This window comes from Hemitrygon akajei, chromosome 3, assembly GCF_048418815.1.
Source record: "Hemitrygon akajei chromosome 3, sHemAka1.3, whole genome shotgun sequence".
Lineage (NCBI taxonomy): Eukaryota > Metazoa > Chordata > Chondrichthyes > Myliobatiformes > Dasyatidae > Hemitrygon > Hemitrygon akajei.
The window spans coordinates 17,169,193-17,186,100 of NC_133126.1; the positions used below are offsets into that span (position 1 = coordinate 17,169,193).

Below are 16,908 nucleotides of genomic sequence, written 5' to 3' on the forward strand. Positions count from 1 at the left end.
GTTGGGGAAATCCAGAACGAGGGGTCACAGTTTAAGGCTAAAGGGGAAGCCTTTTAGGACCGAGATAAGGAAAAACTTCTTCACACAGAGAGTGGTGAATCTGTGGAATTCTCTGCCACAGGGAACAGTTGCGGCCGGTTCATTGGCTATATTTAAGAGGAAGTTAGATATGGCCCTTGTGGCTAAAGGGATCAGGGGGTATGGAGAGAAAGCAGGTACAGGGTTCTGAGTTGGATGATCAGCCACGATCATACTCGAAGGGCCGAACGGCCTACTCCTGCACCTATTTTCTATGTTTCTATGACAGGTGCTAGCTGACCTGTCGAGTTCATCCACTCCAGCATTTTACTCTGGATTTCCGGCATCTGCAGAATCTGCACTTATGATTTACTTTAATAAATACTAGAGTGCTATATGCTCTCAGCATTGTTCTTTATTTCAGGCATTTGACAACAGCATCTCGTCCAAAACCTAAATAAAATTAATCAAAAGCAAATGTGTCCAGATGCAAGACAGTCTCTGCGGAGAGAAAACAAGATTAATTGTACCAAATGAGGATCTATCATTAGAACATTCTAATCCCACACGAATTGAAAAGGTGGATTTATCTGAAATTGTTGAATAATAATGGTGGGGAAGTGTGAAAACAAACCGATTTTCTTTAAAACTTGTACTGTTCTTCGTTAGAACAAGAAGTCAAAGACTTGGGTTAGACTTGACAACCTTGAAGGTTAACTTACAGGTTGAGTCGGTGGTGAGGAAGGCAAATGCCATGTTAGCATTCATTTCAAGAGGTCTAGAATATAAGAGCAAGGATGTGATGCTGAGGCTTTATAAGTTACTGGTGAGGCCTCACCTTGAGAATTGAGAATAGTTTTGGGTCCCTCATCTCAGAAAAGATATGCTGGCATTGGAGAGGGTCCTGAGGAAGCTCACAAGGATGATTCCAGAAATGAAAGGGTTATCATATGAGGAACGGTTGATGACTCTGGGTCCCTGTACTCGCTGATATTCAGGATGGGAGGGATCTCATTGAAACCTTTTGAATGTTGAAAGGCCTAGACAGAGTAGATATGGAAAGGATGTTTCCCATGGTGAGAGAGTCTAGTACAAAAGGGCACAGCCTCAGGATGGAAGGGCACCCTTTCAAAACAGAGATGCAGAGAAATTTCTTTAAGTCAAAGGATGGTGAATTTGTGGAATTGGTTGCCACACGCAGCTGGCCAGGTCATTGGGTGTACTTAAGGCAGAGATTTATAGGTTCTTGATTGGACATGGCATCAAAGGTTATGGGGAGAAGGCTGGGAACTGTGGATCAGGAGCAGAAAAAAAAAGGATCAGCTAGGATTGAAATGTCAGAGCAGACTTGATAGCCTAATTCTGTTCCTGTGTCTTATGGCCAGAACAGGAGAGGGATACAGCTCACTGACTGGACTTTGCACCTTTTTGCTGTGAAGTTCCCAAGTGCTCCCGGTTCCCCACACACCCCGACGATGTACTGGCAGGTTAACTGTAAACTGCCCTGTGTAGGTGGGCGGCAGGAGGAGGGGAAGTAGATGGGCATCGAGAAAGATTTCTTTACAAGCAAATATGTGGGGAATAGGAGTTATCAGATTGGTCTCAGAGACAGCATGGTGTTGAGCCGAGTGGCCTTCATTGGAAGCTCATGGCAAACCGGACAGAGGGATTTCTATACACTCAGAGCCCGCTCAAAGCTGAGGATGCGTTCCCCAGGGGTGGAGCAATATGCAAATCAGCACTATGCATGGTCATTATAACATTACATAAATAAACATGTGCCTGATTAAAAGAATCAAAGTGACATATATATCATATATATTTTATGTATACACAGTAATTCATGGAGCAAATAGGCTAACTTGTACAGCAGTGGTGCAGCAACACAGCGCAGCACCAGAGGAAGAAAGAATGTGGTGATTACATCTAACAGGAGGGAGCAGGCTGTGGGTCCTCAAACTCTGGCTTCTTCTTCAAGCAGAAAGTAAACAATTACGTGATTGGCCATGAGTGGCTCAGAGCGCATGTGAAGAGCTCTCATTGGCTGATTGAAGGTTTCCTGTAATGTTGACGGCTCTAGAGAAGTTTTAAGTGTTGTTTTGTTCTATTAATTTTTACAATGCAACAAAACAAAAAAAAACAATTAAAAAGGTTTATACAGGGCAAAGTAAACATATCAATGTACAATTCATATTAAGCAAAGCACTGATAGTAGAATTGAATAAAGTTAGTTACCACTCCACCCTCTCACTACCCAATTCCAAGCCAACCTAACGATATATAAAAGTTAATCAGAACTATATTACTACAGAGCCGTATTTATAAAAAGGTACATTGCCTACTACCTAATCTATAATATGTTTACACATAAAAAACCCATAAATCTTAACCGTAAGCTGGAAGTAAGGGATTTAAATGCAAAAGAAAAAAAGGAGGGATGTAGCCTTAATCTAAATGGGAATTATGAAAACATTCAAGAAAAGGTTCCCACACCTTTTGGAACTTTATATTTGAATTAAGAAGTGAATAATGAATCCTGTAGTTTAGAACAAACTTTTGTCATTTATTTAAATTTCAAAGAAGAATTGAATAACCACACTGTAACGAATCAGCACTGTGTGAAGTAGCATTATACTGGGTCTGAGTGTATAGAGATCACTTAACATGTGTTCTGTTTACCCAAAGTACAGCAGACCGCAGCTCCAACATCACATGCTATGCCCCAAACTGGCGGAACAAGTGAATCACAAATTATAACCCTCACTGTACACCAAGGGGAATTTGGGTCTCCGGATAGAGGAAAAACAGAAGGGAAAGGGCACAAGTTGAATTTTGGGCAGAAACAATGGAAGGTGATTTGAGAAGGCAAACAATGGTGGTGGTGATGAACTTTGGCATGCAGGGGAGGGAATCTGTCTTGTGGTGGATTTACAATGAATGGTCAGTTAGATGTGGAAGCTGATAGGGTGGGAGGGGGAGGCAACAACAATACTAACCTTATTGTAGGTGGAAAAGGAAGTGACTGTGGACGTGCAGAAAATGGAACAATGTCTTAAAACTGCCAGTTGTAGAGGAAACAATTACTGGTTAACCATTGAAGGCATCACATCACTAATATCACTTCTATTCTTGGACCTCCGCCCGAAACAGTTTCTCCACCCTCACTCCCCACAGATACTTCTCCATTTGCGGAGTTCCTCCCACAGACTGTACACTTCAGATTCCAGCATTTTTGCAGTCTCGTATCTCTATCCCATAAGTACTGAAAAGACGAAGAATGAACTAGAATCTGTATAAATGCGACTCAGTGCCAATTAATTGTTTTGAATAAGTGTTATCAACAGTAACTTCATAAAGGAACATTTGTCTAGAACCCACTTAGTTTGCATCACATGAAAGTGAGTCACGTACACCATCGCCCCACCGGTCCACCACAGGAAAGTTCTCGTCCTTTAGCCACGCTAAAGGTAGTGGCAATAACTACAGAGAGCACTTGACATGACATTTCAATCCTATTAGAGACTGGCCGGATCAGCCAGCACACTCTCGCACCGTATTCAGCGGGTGGCCCCGCGCTTACTCTTCCTGGAAAGAGGGAGAGGCGCAGAGTCCTCAGGAAGCATGTTAATTTCACCGGTAAATAAAACGCACGGTAGACTTTTCAAGAAAACCGGAAAGGAGTGAAACTCTCTAAGTTTGGTGGGAGCACGCGAAGCAAATCACTGTGGTCAAAAGTTTTCACCAGGGCGGTAAGTTGCAGCCCTCCCTGCGTCCCACCACTCACCGCAGTCGACGAACTTCACCGGCTGAGCAGCCGACAGGGCCCATAAGCCCAGGAAGACGAGCAGACCGGCCAACACGCGCTTCATGTCTCTCCCCTGCCCGGCCAGGCGACACCGGATCCAGCTCCGAGGCCTCATGTGACTTCGCTGACCATGAGACGGGACCTTCCCACCTCACCCAATCCTGTCTCGAGCTTTCTCCGCTTCACCCAATCCCAACGCGCTCTCTTTCCGCGTCAGCCAATCCCGACACGGACTCCTTTCCGCCTCACCCAATCCTGACGCGGGCTCCTCCTTCGCTTCCAGTTACTCTTTTGCCATTCTCAGGGAAGGGGAGCTGCACTTCTGGATATTTTGCAACCTGATGGCGTGGAAATCATTTCTCCTTTCGGTAACGCTCTCCTCTCCTTTATTTCGCCACTTTGGCCTTTAGCTCTCCTCACCTACCACCTCGTCCGTCCCTTTCTCCCATGTTGCACTCTCCTCTCCTATCAGATTCCTTCCACTCCAGCCCTGTGCCTTTTCCACCCATCACCTCCCTGCTTCTATTTCATTGACTCTCGCCTGACTTCACCTACCACCTCTAGCTTGTCCTTCCCTTCCCCTGCAGTTCTGAAGAAGCATCTTGACTCGAAACAACTGTTTACTCACTACTATAATTGCTGAGTTCCGCCAGCATTTTGTGTGTTGCTGTGAAACATTGTAACTGTTTCTCTACCTACTGATATTTCTCCATCCACTGAGCATTTCTATAATTTTATCTCCCTTATCCCCAGTTTAAATGTTAAACTGTTTAAACAGTTTAAATGCCCTCTGTCACCGATTTCTCCCCTACCCCATCTTCCCTATCACTGGGCTTGGAGACTGGTCCAATGTAATAACCTCACAAATGTTTGTGTGGCTTGTTGACTGTTGTAAGCAAATATGATAGCATATTCTTAATTTTACATAGTAATGGAAATATCACATTAATTAAAATGAAATAGATTTGTGAAAGTATGCCCTTAGGCCACAAATAGGAGTAGAATGAGGACATTCAGTCATTTGAGACTGCTCCACTGTTCCATCAGGACTGATTTATTTCTCCCAACCCATTTTCCTGCTTTCTCCTTATAACCTTTGACACACTTAATAATCAAGAACCCATCAACCTCCACTTTAAGTATAGTCAATAATGGCCTCCACAGCCAAATGTGTGGCAACACATTTCAGATTCACCACCCACTTACTAAAGAAATACCTCATCTCCGTTCTAAAGGGAAATCTTCATAAACTGATGCTATGCCCTCTAGTCCTAAACTTGCCAACTATTGGAAATGTCCTCTCCACTTCCACTCTACCTAGGCCTTTTAATATTCAGTAGGTTTCAATGAGATCCTCACATTCTTCCAATCTTCAGTGAGTATAGGCACAGAGTCAAACTCTTTCTCATATATTAACCCTTTCATTCCTAGGATCATCCTCTGGATACTCTCCAATACCAGCAGATCCTTTCTTAGAGATAGGGTCCCAAAAAGAGCTCACAATATTCCAAATATGACCTTATAAAGTCTCAGCATTACATCCTCGCTTCTATATTCTAGTCCTCTCACTTGCTTTCCTTACTACTAACACAACCTGCAAGTTAAACTTTAGGGAACCTTGCACTAGGACTCCAAAGCTCCTTTGCATCTCCGATTTCTCAATTCACTCACATCTAAAGGTTTACACTTTTATGCCTTCTACCAAAGTACTGTACACGATAAATCACTTTCCTGCACAGTATTCCATCTACTGGCTCTTTGCCCATCCTCCTAATCTGTCAGAATCCTGCAGACTGCTTTCCTCAACACTGTCTGCCCCATAACCATTTTCACATCATCTACAAAGTGGTTACAAAGTCATTAATTCTATCATCTAGATCATTAATATATAATATAAAAAAATAGTGGGCCCAACACCAACCCCTGTAGAAAACCACCTTAAAGAGTGGGGTGACATTTGCAATTTTCTAGTCCTCTGGAACCATTCCAGAATCTAGTGATTCTTGAAAGATCATTACTAATATCTCCAACAATCTTTTCAGCTGCTTCTTTCAGAAACCTGAGACTGTTCAGCTTCCAGAAACCTGAGACCATTCAGCTTCCCAAGCATCTTCTCCTGTAATAGCAACTACACTCACTTCTGTCCACTGACTCTTGTATTTCTGGCATGCTGCTGGTGCCTTCAGTGGAGACTGATAGAAAAGACTTAGTCAGTATTACTGCCACTTCATTGTTCTCCATGACCAATTAGCATCATTTTCCATCTGTCTAATGTCTACTTTTGCCTCTTACTCTTTAAACAGATCTGGGGAAAAAATCCTCATGCATGATTCCCCGAAGATTAACAGGTTGAGATGATGGTAAGGAAGGAAAATGTGGTTTCATTCAACTTTAATATAAAAGCAAAGCTGTTAGTGCTTAAGGCACTAGTACTATGGGCAGTTTTTGGCCCCTTATCCAAAAAAAAAGGTTGTGCTGACATTGGAGAGGGTTGAGAGGATGTTCACAAGTATCATTCCGGGAATGAAAGGGTAATTGTATGAGGAGCATTTGATGGCTCTGGACCTGTACTCATTGGAATTTAGAAGGTATTATTAATGATGTTTTCAGTCATGTTCTTGCCTTTTGAGCTACCAGAAAGCTGTCACCCAACTTCATTAGTGCCAACTTAAACAAGTTCATAGGGTGGATTTTGTCCATCAAGAGACACTATGAAGATCATTTTGCCACTGTGACAACTCTAGGAGAAATACAGGGAGCAGGACTGTTATATCTTTGGTAGCATTTAACAACCTCATTAAATCTTGACTACATCAAACAGGAGGAAGTAGTGAACTTTCCATAATTCATCAACCTGTACAAGTTCATTTCCTTCTGACCACAAGGTCATGCCAATTCATGCTACCATTAAACAAGTCCACATCAGAGACAAATGCACTGCAGCCTGCTGTTACAAAGCTGCATCAGTGAGAAAGATTAACACGTGTGGAAATGCTTCACCTCGCCTCCTCCAACAAATTTCCTGATTAACTGAAACAAATCTACAGGGCTAATGAAAGGAAAACTTTAAGATTTGTCACCTCCTCTACAACATACAGTAAACAAGGTCCTCCACCAACTGCTACTACTATACAAAACCTCTGACAATGTTTCATGGACAGACCCCAGAAGAGTGAACCACTCCCATTTCTCAGGAGCCAACTCTCAAAAGCAGACTATGCTGAAATTCTGAGAAACTCAGCAGGTCAGGAAGCACCTATAGAGAAATGAACACTTGACGTTTCAAGCAGAGACCCTTTATCATGACTGATGAAGAATCTTGGCCTGAAACATTGACGATTTATTCCTCTCCATAGGTGCTGACTGACATGTTGAGTTCCTCCAGCATCTTGTGTGTTGCTCTGGATTTCCAGTATCTGTATAATCTCTTATGTTTAGGCATTGCTAAAATTCAATCATTTTTAGTACATGTGTAGTGCCCTTTGTCCACTGAAGATAAAAGATTAAGATTGCCCAGGACTTGTGTCCTATCAAATGGCAGTGATTTCTGCCCTTTACATTTCCTGGATTTGGACTACTGACAATTGGTGCCTCAAAGCACTGACAAGATACTGATCTCCCAGTGGTATCCTACAAATCCATTGGAAACACTAGTGAACCAGTATTACCCCAGAAGCCAAGTTGCACTGAGCTAGCTCTGTTAGGCAGGCTTCACTGTTTGCCTCTCAAAAGAAACACTCTTCCAAGCCTACGGAAAGATTGCCTCAGAGAGAGAGGAAGAGACTCCAGGATGTGGTCAAAGCTTCCTTAGGTTAAAAAAAAATTGCAACATGCCACAGGCTGCAGGGTACCTCTGATCACGACTGTTGTTGCAGGAAAGAAGTCACAGTGGGGGAGTACTGGTAGTTAAGAAGCAGCCTCTTTACTTGACAAAGTGAGATACAGCAGCATCAGATGGAGACCCTTTTGGTGGAAAAAGATCTGCTTGGTCCACAATATACAACATTTTATGCGCTAAAGGTCAAAGAAAAACTCAGGACAATTCAAGCAAACCTATATTTACAATGCTTTATTTTAACTCTACACCACTTTTTCACTTCCCTCTTTTGTATCCATACTACAAACACACAAACAACACATTTAAGTCAGTGCTGTCTAGTTTTCCAATTAACTGTGATGTCTTCCAATTAGCTTGGTTTACAGTTCTTAGGAACCAATTGTTCAGAGTTGCACTTTAGATTTAATCTTCAATGCATATTCAGATCTGAAGGTTGGTCACTGAAGTCAATATTCACTTTATGTCCTAACCCCAAAAATACCCCAACAATGACCATTCTGCAGAGTATAGCAAGATTAATATACCACCTCAAACTGCACACTTACCCATCTTGTAAGGCTGCCCCATTGGCTCAATGCCAAGACCCAAAGAGAAAGCCACTCATTTTTTCCTGATAGATCTCCCATTAAGAACCTCAGATGTTAAAAATTCACATTCAACTGCAATTCTCATTTATTGATCCATTCAATTGTTTACAAAAGGCAACAATGGGACAAATCATTGCTTAGAAATGCACGTTCAAAACTTACAAATTAATGCAAAAAAACATTTACTTAAATTTGCCTCAGTCCTTAAATACATAGGTGATAGAAACTTCGTGGTTACATGGACAAACGGAATTTGCCTCAGTCCTTAAATACATAGGTGATAGAAACTTCGTGGTTACATGGACAAACGGAATTTGCCTCAGTCCTTAAATACATAGGTGATAGAAACTTCGTGGTTACATGGACAAACAGACATGGATGCTGTTGCAGCAGTAAGGAATACAGAAACTGATTTATTTGGAAATCTCTACAGGGATCCTCCAGCAAAAGAGGTCTCTGTCAAGCTCATCCTTCAGCTCCCATTCAACCACTAATTTAATCTGGGAAAAGAAAAAACATGTCATAATCATAGAATTGTTCTGACCTGGAACAGACCAAACTGGCTTCTCATTGAGCAAACCCATTTTCCTGCATGTTCATCACAGCTCTTAAATTCTCTAGAATGTCTAAGCAATTCACTTTTATGCAATGATTGGTCATGTTTCCATTATCCTAACGAGCAGTGGTGCAGCAGGTAGTTCAAACCAACCTTCAGTGCTGTCTGCGAGCACATTTTCACCCACTTTTAAGGTGCTCCGATTCCTCCAACATCTCAAAAGGTGTACGATAGATTAACTCGCTACTATTAATTATCCCTAGTGTAGGTGGATCACACACAACAGGGGCAAATTGATAGGCATGTGCAATACAGTAGATTACAGAGAAAATGAGAGAATGAGAATGCTGACATATGGCTGAGGGTCAGTGGGCAGTCTCAGATGTCATAAAAACATAGAAAACCTACAGCACAGTACAGGCCCTTCAGCCTACAAAGTTGTGCCGAACATGTCCCAAGAAATTACTATGCTTACCCACAGCCCTCTATTTTTCTAAGCTCCATGTACCTACCCAAAAGTCTCTTAAAAAACCCTATCATATTCACCTCCACCACCGTTGCTGGCAGCCCATTCCACACACTCACCACTGAGTAAAAAACTTACCCCTGACATCTCCTGTACCTACTCCCCAGCACCTTACACCTGTGTCCTCTTGTGGCAACCATTTCAGCCCCGGGAAAAAGCCTCTGACTTTCCACATGATCAATGCCTCTCATCATCTTATACACCTCTATCAGGTCACCCCTCATCCTCTATCGCTCCAAGGAGAAAAGGCCGAGTTCACTCAACCTATTCTCATAAGGCATGCTCCCCAATCCAGGCAACATCCTTGTAAATCTCCTCGGTACCCTTTCTATGGTTTCCACATCCTTCTTGTAGTGAGGCGACCAGAACTGAGCACAGTACTCCAAGAGGGGTCTGACCAGGGCTCTATATAGCTACAACATTACCTCTCAGCTCCTAAACTCAATCCCATGATTGATGAAGGCCAATTCACCGTATGCCTTCTTAACCACAGAGTCAACCTGCGCAGCTGCTTTAAGCGTCCAATGGACTCGGACCCCAAGATCCCTCTGATCCTCCACACTGCCAAGAGTCTTACCATTAATACTATATTCTGCCATCATATTTGACCTACCAAAATGAACCACTTCACACTTATCTGGGTTGAACTCCTTCTGCCACTTCTCAGCCCAGTTTTGCATCCTATCAATGTCCCGCTGTAACCTCTGATAGCCCTCCACACTATCCACAACACCTCCAACCTTTGTGTCATCAGCAAACTTACAAACCCATCCCTACACTTCCTCATCCAGGTCATTTATAAAAATCACGAAGAGTAAGGGTCCCAGAACAGATCCCCGAGGCACTCCACTGGTGACCAACCTCCATGCAGAATATGACCAGTGCCATCAAAAAAACAAAGAGAAATCTCCCTCATTTCCCTTTTATCTTTTGGCTAAAAGTTTATATTTGTTCCCCGATCCTCAAGTAGTTCATTAATGATTTCCTGCCATTTACCCCATCAAAACATTTCTCAATTCTCCTGACTCCAGAACAGCCCCACTTCTCCCATCTAAACTTATAGCTGAAATCTCCCATCCCAGGAAATCTAATAAATCACTTAACCACATTAAATGGTGTCTGCTGAGCAACTAGACATAGTGGAGCAAATGTATTTTTTCATTCTTTTAGTATATTCCCCACAACTTACCACAGAAGATGAGCATATATAGATGCTGAAACAAGTTATCACACATTCAGTTTTGCTGAATCACTTCAAAGGCTGACATTTCTAAAAGCAGATTTAGATTCACTTTTTCTATTTTTCTGCTGCCCAATATTATGCAAGAATGGATACAGTGTGCAAACCTGCAAGCTACAGAACTCAGCTTAATAGCAGCTTCAGAAACAGAATTGTTCTTGCTGGGATGATGGAAGTGCATTACTTCACATGTCTGTTTGACATACGAGCTATCAGAGCAGGAAGTGTGTTGGTTAACCCTTGTGAACTTAGACCTGTATTTTCTGAATGACCAAATGTGCAAGTCTTGCTGATAACTGACCATATGCCAGAGCAAGATCCACCAAAAAGTACTAAAGCAAAAGGCACCCATCCATGATTTAGCACAACATGGCATTTAAGCATTCTGCACCCACCCAGAAACTGTACTTGCTACATACAAGTTTAAATACAAAGTACAAGTTTAAATGCTTTCCACTTCAACTATTCCAAATTATTCATAGTGATAGCTTAGATGCCTAAAGCTTTTAGACAGCAAAAGCAGTATCACAAGATATATAACCATCTGGATACCTTGCTTTAAGAGATAAATGATGTAACCTTTCCTCACTAAACATATTCCATGAAGACTATTCAACTTAAGATTTTAAATACCTGATAGAGCAACTAGTTTAAAAATGTTAATTGCTCACTACAGCCTTGTTTTATTGCTTGTGGCAATTGTACAATGCCAACAACAACATGGTTTCTCACATCGAGGAAATGCAAACTAAAAGCTTCTCTAGTATTCTGCTATTAAGAAATAAATTCAAGGATATTGAAGCTCTATCATTAATCAGGAGGACAGCATTACTAATACCAAAGGACTGGAATTCTGGAAGGGTTATTTTAAACCACATTAGACAGATTTTGGAATCAAACAGTTTACTTAAATTTTAAATACTAAGGCACACAGAAGTGTACACGCATCTTAAAATTCAATGTTCTAAGTTTATTACACAATATCCTCACTGGATGGACCACAGCTCTGCATCAACCTGCATTCTAAAGGGCCTTGTATGAAAACACCATTTGTTAAAGTATATAACAAACAATGATCAAGTTGAAGACATTAGAATTCATTCATGTTTTATGACACTTGCTGATGGGTATTCCTTTTTTATTGGTAAGTAGTTGAAGTAGTGGTAGTTCTGATTATTCCGACTGGGACACCAAATTCCAGATTGACAACCATCAGCATTAGGAATATTAAATGGGACTGGAATGCCACTCAACGCCATAAACAGCAGCCACAGTCTTTTGACTCGATGTTTCTGCGAAGAAATTACAACTGTTAGCCTTCCTTAATTGAAGGCCAAGTTTCAGAGAAAGGGCAGTACATGGAGTAATTTCTGCTAACTGGGACAAAGGGCATGTTTCACAATAGGAGTTGCTACACCGACACTTTACATTTCCAAGCAATTCATTACCGTTACATTTTAAAAAGCTTAAGTTTTGTTCTAGCACTCAGTAGGCTAAAAGGCACTTCAATTTCATCCAGAATTTTAAATACATGACAAAACTTGTAATGAAAAGTGAAAATATGTTGGTGAATATGCAAGTTTGACATTGGTAGTTCTAATAATGAGCTGTACATGGAATCCAGATTTATTGATTGAGCCTTTTAAAAGTCAAAGTTGCCTTTATTACTGTATCATCAAATCTAGTTTAATTTATAATAATTAATCCATAGTAGTGGGTTTTCCAAGTTTCCCTTAACAACAATTTTGCTTTTCCCAAAAACTTTCCTCCAGGTCAATTTACTAATCTGCTCCAGAAAGACTTGCTTCCACCTGCATATCCTTTCTCCATTCTGCAAATCTCCCCCTTGAAACTGCCATCCATGCTTTTATCTGGACACCGAACTATTACAGAACACTCTCGACCTTCGCCCTCATTCTATTCACTATAAAGTTGATTGAAAGCTCTTTTGTTCATAATGTGTTGTGTCGTAAATGCACCTTATTATTTGTTCATTTATTTGTGATAATATTACTACGTTTTGTGTGTACAAGTTGTACGTACTGTGTTGTGCAACTTGGTCCAGAGGAATGTTGTTTTATTTACTGGTATACATGTTTATGGTTGAATGACCATACAGACAGAGCATAGGTGTTCAGCGAAACGGTCTCCCAGTCTGCGTCGGGTCTCACCAATATATAAAAGGCCACACCGGGAGTACCGGACGCAGTATACCACACCAGCCGACTCACAGGTGAAGTGTCGCCTCACCTGGAAGGACCGTCTGGGGCCCTGAATGGTGGTGAGGGAGGAATTGTAAGGGCAGGTGTAGCACTTGTTCCGCTTACAAGGATAAGTGCCAGGAGGGCCAGAGGAAGCAGGATCTCCTAGTGGCCACACATTTTAATTCCACGTCCCATTCCCATTCTGATATGTCTATCCATGGCCTCCCCTACTGTCAAGATGAAGCCACACTCAGGTTGGAGGAACAACACCTTATATTCTGTCTGGGTAGCCTCCAACCTGATGTCATGAACATTGATTTCTCTAACTTCCGTGAATGCCCCTCCTCCCTTTCTTACCCCATCCCTTATTTATTTTTTTATTATTCCCCCCCCCCCCCTTTTTTCCTCTCTCTGCCCCTCTCACAATCACTCTTTGCCTGTTCTCCATCTCCCTCTGGTGTCCCCCTCCCCCTTTCTTTCTGCCTAGGCCCCCTGTCCCATGATCCTTTCCCTTCTCCAGCTGTGTATCCCTTTTGCTAATCAACTTTCCAGCTCTTAGCTTCATCCCTCCCCCTCCTGTCTTCTCCTATCATTTTGGATCTCCCCCTCCCTCTCCCACTTTCAAATCTCTTACTATCTTTCCTTTCAGTTAGTCCTGACAAAGGGTCTCATCCTGAAACGTCGACAGTGCTTCTTCCTATAGATGCTGCCTGGCCTGCTGTGTTCCACCAGCATTTTGTGTATGTTGCTTGAACTTCCAGCATCTGCAGATTTCCTCGTGTAAAAGTCAAGCTGTATTGTGTTCACTGCAGACTGCTCCAACATTCATGTGCTCAGGGACATTTTTTTTGTGACTATATTTTACTGATATCTCATATGTGCTTGCTATCATATCTGCTACGTGTGCCTTGTGCTGCGTATGTCAATTGATACTGTGTTTTGCACCTTGGCTCCGGAGTAATACTGTTTCATTTGGCTGTATTCATATGTATTTATGTATGGTTCAATGACAATTAAACTTGAACTTGATAGTAAACTACACTGCCCTGGCCCCCAGTTCAGCAGTACCTCAATTTCAAAATTCTAATCTTCATTTTCAGAGCTATCCCATTCCTCAAACCTACATCTCTCTGATTGCCTCAAAATCTCAGCCTGCCAAGTTGCACAGCCATGAACAACAAGCAAATTTTGTTTTGTTACTTATCCAAGCTGAAAATATTGGTCAGGCTTGTCTTTAGTTCCAAAGTCCAAAGCTCTAGAGTCCACTTTCTACCCTCCTCACCACCCCCAAATGCTCTTACGCTATGGCTATCTCTCCTCCAACTTTCAATCCAGATGAAGGGTCTCTATCTGAAATACTGGACATCCACTTCTATCCATAGTTGCTGCCTGGCACCCCAGCTCTTCCTTGTAACTATTTTCTCAATTCCATTTTAAAATTCCTGAATGAATTTTGAGAACCCTTGCAGACAAGAATTTTTTCCATCCCCACATATTTTCCACTTTTTAAAATCCCACTTCATTTCATGTGTGAACTATAAATAGGAACAATTTTCTCATGGGATCAGGCACAATATTTTAAAAAATCCTCTTGTCTCACTTAATTTCTTTGAAGGGGAATACCTCAGCTTCTCTTGCAAGCAAAAATCCTTCACCTCCTGGAATCATTAGTAGCCTAATGGATTGATGACAGTATTTGGAAAATGTTGAAACTGTTAATTTAAGGTAGTGGCTAGTGTAGTATTTCCACCTGGCTCCCCAAATCAAAAATTTTACTTTTCCCATATTTGCCACCTGTCTGACTATTCTACAAAATTATTTCCTTAGTGTTTTACAATTGTTGTCATTTACACATTATTCACACTTGTGCCAGTTACGAATAAGCAAAATAAAAAAGGTGACAGCAGCACGCTTGTCTTTACATTGACCCTGGGAGACACCACAATCTCCCTCCAGTTACAAAGAATACCATTTCATATCTTCTTAGGCACTGAAGGTCATTCACTTCATGTCCATGCTAGTTCTCACAGCAATCCCATTCCTCAAATTACCTCCCTGTGATCAATTCTCTCTCATGTGCCTATTAGTTCCCCACCCTCCAATTCTCCTACCACCGACCCTAGCAGTAATTTACATTAGCAAATTAAGAACCACCAGCATACTTTTGGGACACGGGGAGTAACAATATCCAGAAGGAAAACTCACATCACAGTGAGAACATGAGACAAAAGTTAGGTCTGAGCCCAGGTCACTGCACTGAGAGGCAACACCACCTACACTACCAAATGTTTGGACCAGTGTTTTACCATTGCCTCCTAACAGTGACCTCTTATTCCATGAGCCTGAATTTGAGGATATAGAATTTGAAAAGGTACAACAGAAGGGATCAGATTGCTTTGCAGGAACATTCAGTAGACTGATTTCCTTCTGAGCCAGAGGATTCTCATCTGTACTGAGGGTTCTCCTTTGCCAATTTTGCACTTTAAAATGAAGACTTACTGCTAGCAAAAGTCACGTTCACAACATAGGATTTTCCTTTGCGGAGTACACATGGCAGCGAGGGGCAAGGTGTGATATCCACTATTAAAATTTTCCCGGATGTAGATCCTGCAATACAGATAGAGATTAACTATAGCCAATACCAGAAGTTAGTGTTGCACTGGTAAATCATTAAAGCACCAACCTTTATAATTTACTGACTTGATTTATTTAGGATTAATGGGCCCTTTATCCCATCCCCCAGCCCACTGACCCAATTGCCCAGAAATGTATAAGTAAAGCAAAGAGCTTGCTCAAACCAGATTTTGTGTACACTTTTTTTCAAATCATAAAGCACAAACTCCCACAGGGGAAATCACATAAAGCAGCCGACTACAAATTGTTGAGGTAAACTACAATTGCAGCCATAACAAAGCAACCAACAAGGCAGTTTTTGACATCACAGATCTAAACTGGGGGAAAAGAAAAAAAGCTGAAATTGCACTTTTCAAGCTTACAAATAAACATTTTAAAAAACTTCTTGTTCTAGTATGAACCAGCCCTAGACATTAATAAGAAAGCACAGCATTCAGAGTTGTTTTAAAACACTGTCATATAAACAACTGCTGCAAAGGGCTTGCAAAGGGTGAACCGAGTTAAGCACTAATAGACAAAAAAACTGCAGATTCTCGAAATATTTGGCGGGTCAAGCGGCACCTGTGAAAAGAGAAACAGTTAATGTGCAAGGTCAGACATCCTTCACCAAAACTGAATTACTGGTAGATACTAGATGCAATTAGTCACAGTTCGAGAATGACAATAAGCTACTCAATAAAACATCAATCTAGGATGTAAATTAGATCCATTGCAATATGTTCCAACAGCCACTTTCTCTTTGTCACTTTCTCTCAAAGGTGACATTAATTACAATGGCACATTCAGACTTTAAAAACACAAAAACCAACACGAAGTTTGTTTTTAAGAGTTGAAGAGCTAAACATGATTACATTTCAAAAAGCGTAGCACGTGGAGAAACCACTAACTCTGAATGTTAAAGAGGAAAATAAAATGCTTCGGTAACAATATTACGGAGTTGACGTTTCGGGCTGAGATCTCATCGGGATCTCCCGCATGGATGTTGCCTGAGTTTCTCCATCATTTTGAGTGTGTTGGTCAAGATTTTCAACATCTGCAGAACCTCATGTGCTTGTACACCAACAACAACAACTCATACTTTAGGGCAAATGAATCATGCAAGATACGTTTCTTAAGTTTCTACTGAAGGGACTGAACTACCGAATTAAGATTTAGACCGTAGGGTGTTATAGAAAGACTTACCGCAGTCTTTAAACTTCACCGGCTGTGCCGCACACAATGCGGCCAGGAGCATGAAGGCGAAAGCCACCTGACACCTCAGCTCTATGTCTCACAGTCAACACCCCGTCCTACTGCGAGCGGCTCGCCTCCACCGCCGAGAGATGGTTTTGAAGCAGTGCCATCCATTCCCGGCCGGAGGGCGAACTCCCCACCCCACCTTGCCAAAAGCAACCCCCACCCTCAGGGTTCATGTCAGCTTTCTGCAGTAAACACCGCCTTCCTTTATTTGAAAAAGAAAACCTACTAAAAGTGAATTTAAGAATATTTTTATTGACAGTC

At 41.6% G+C, this 16,908-nt stretch overlaps 1 protein-coding gene and 1 long non-coding RNA gene across 3 annotated transcripts in view; one reads left to right on the plus strand and one right to left on the minus strand.

The window, feature by feature from the left end:
* Positions 1-16,901, minus strand: part of LOC140724741 (NPC intracellular cholesterol transporter 2-like) — a 32,813-nt gene extending 15,912 nt beyond the window's left edge. The window contains exons 1-2 of one of the 2 annotated variants that reach the window (XM_073039257.1): positions 16,591-16,901; positions 15,274-15,381 (exon numbers count right to left, since the gene is read on the minus strand). In XM_073039257.1, the coding sequence (XP_072895358.1) occupies positions 15,274-15,381; positions 16,591-16,642 (160 nt within the window). In that variant the 5' untranslated portion in view covers positions 16,643-16,901. Of the gene's footprint in view, positions 1-3,802; positions 3,961-15,273; positions 15,382-16,590 lie in introns of those variants that run through there. The other variant, XM_073039258.1, reaches the window with a different exon arrangement.
* Positions 4,112-13,139, plus strand: LOC140724742 (uncharacterized). The gene is made up of 3 exons (XR_012098163.1): positions 4,112-4,191; positions 6,127-6,183; positions 12,343-13,139. It is a non-coding gene; the product is annotated as an uncharacterized lncRNA (long non-coding RNA).
* Positions 16,902-16,908: the final 7 nt, after the last annotated feature.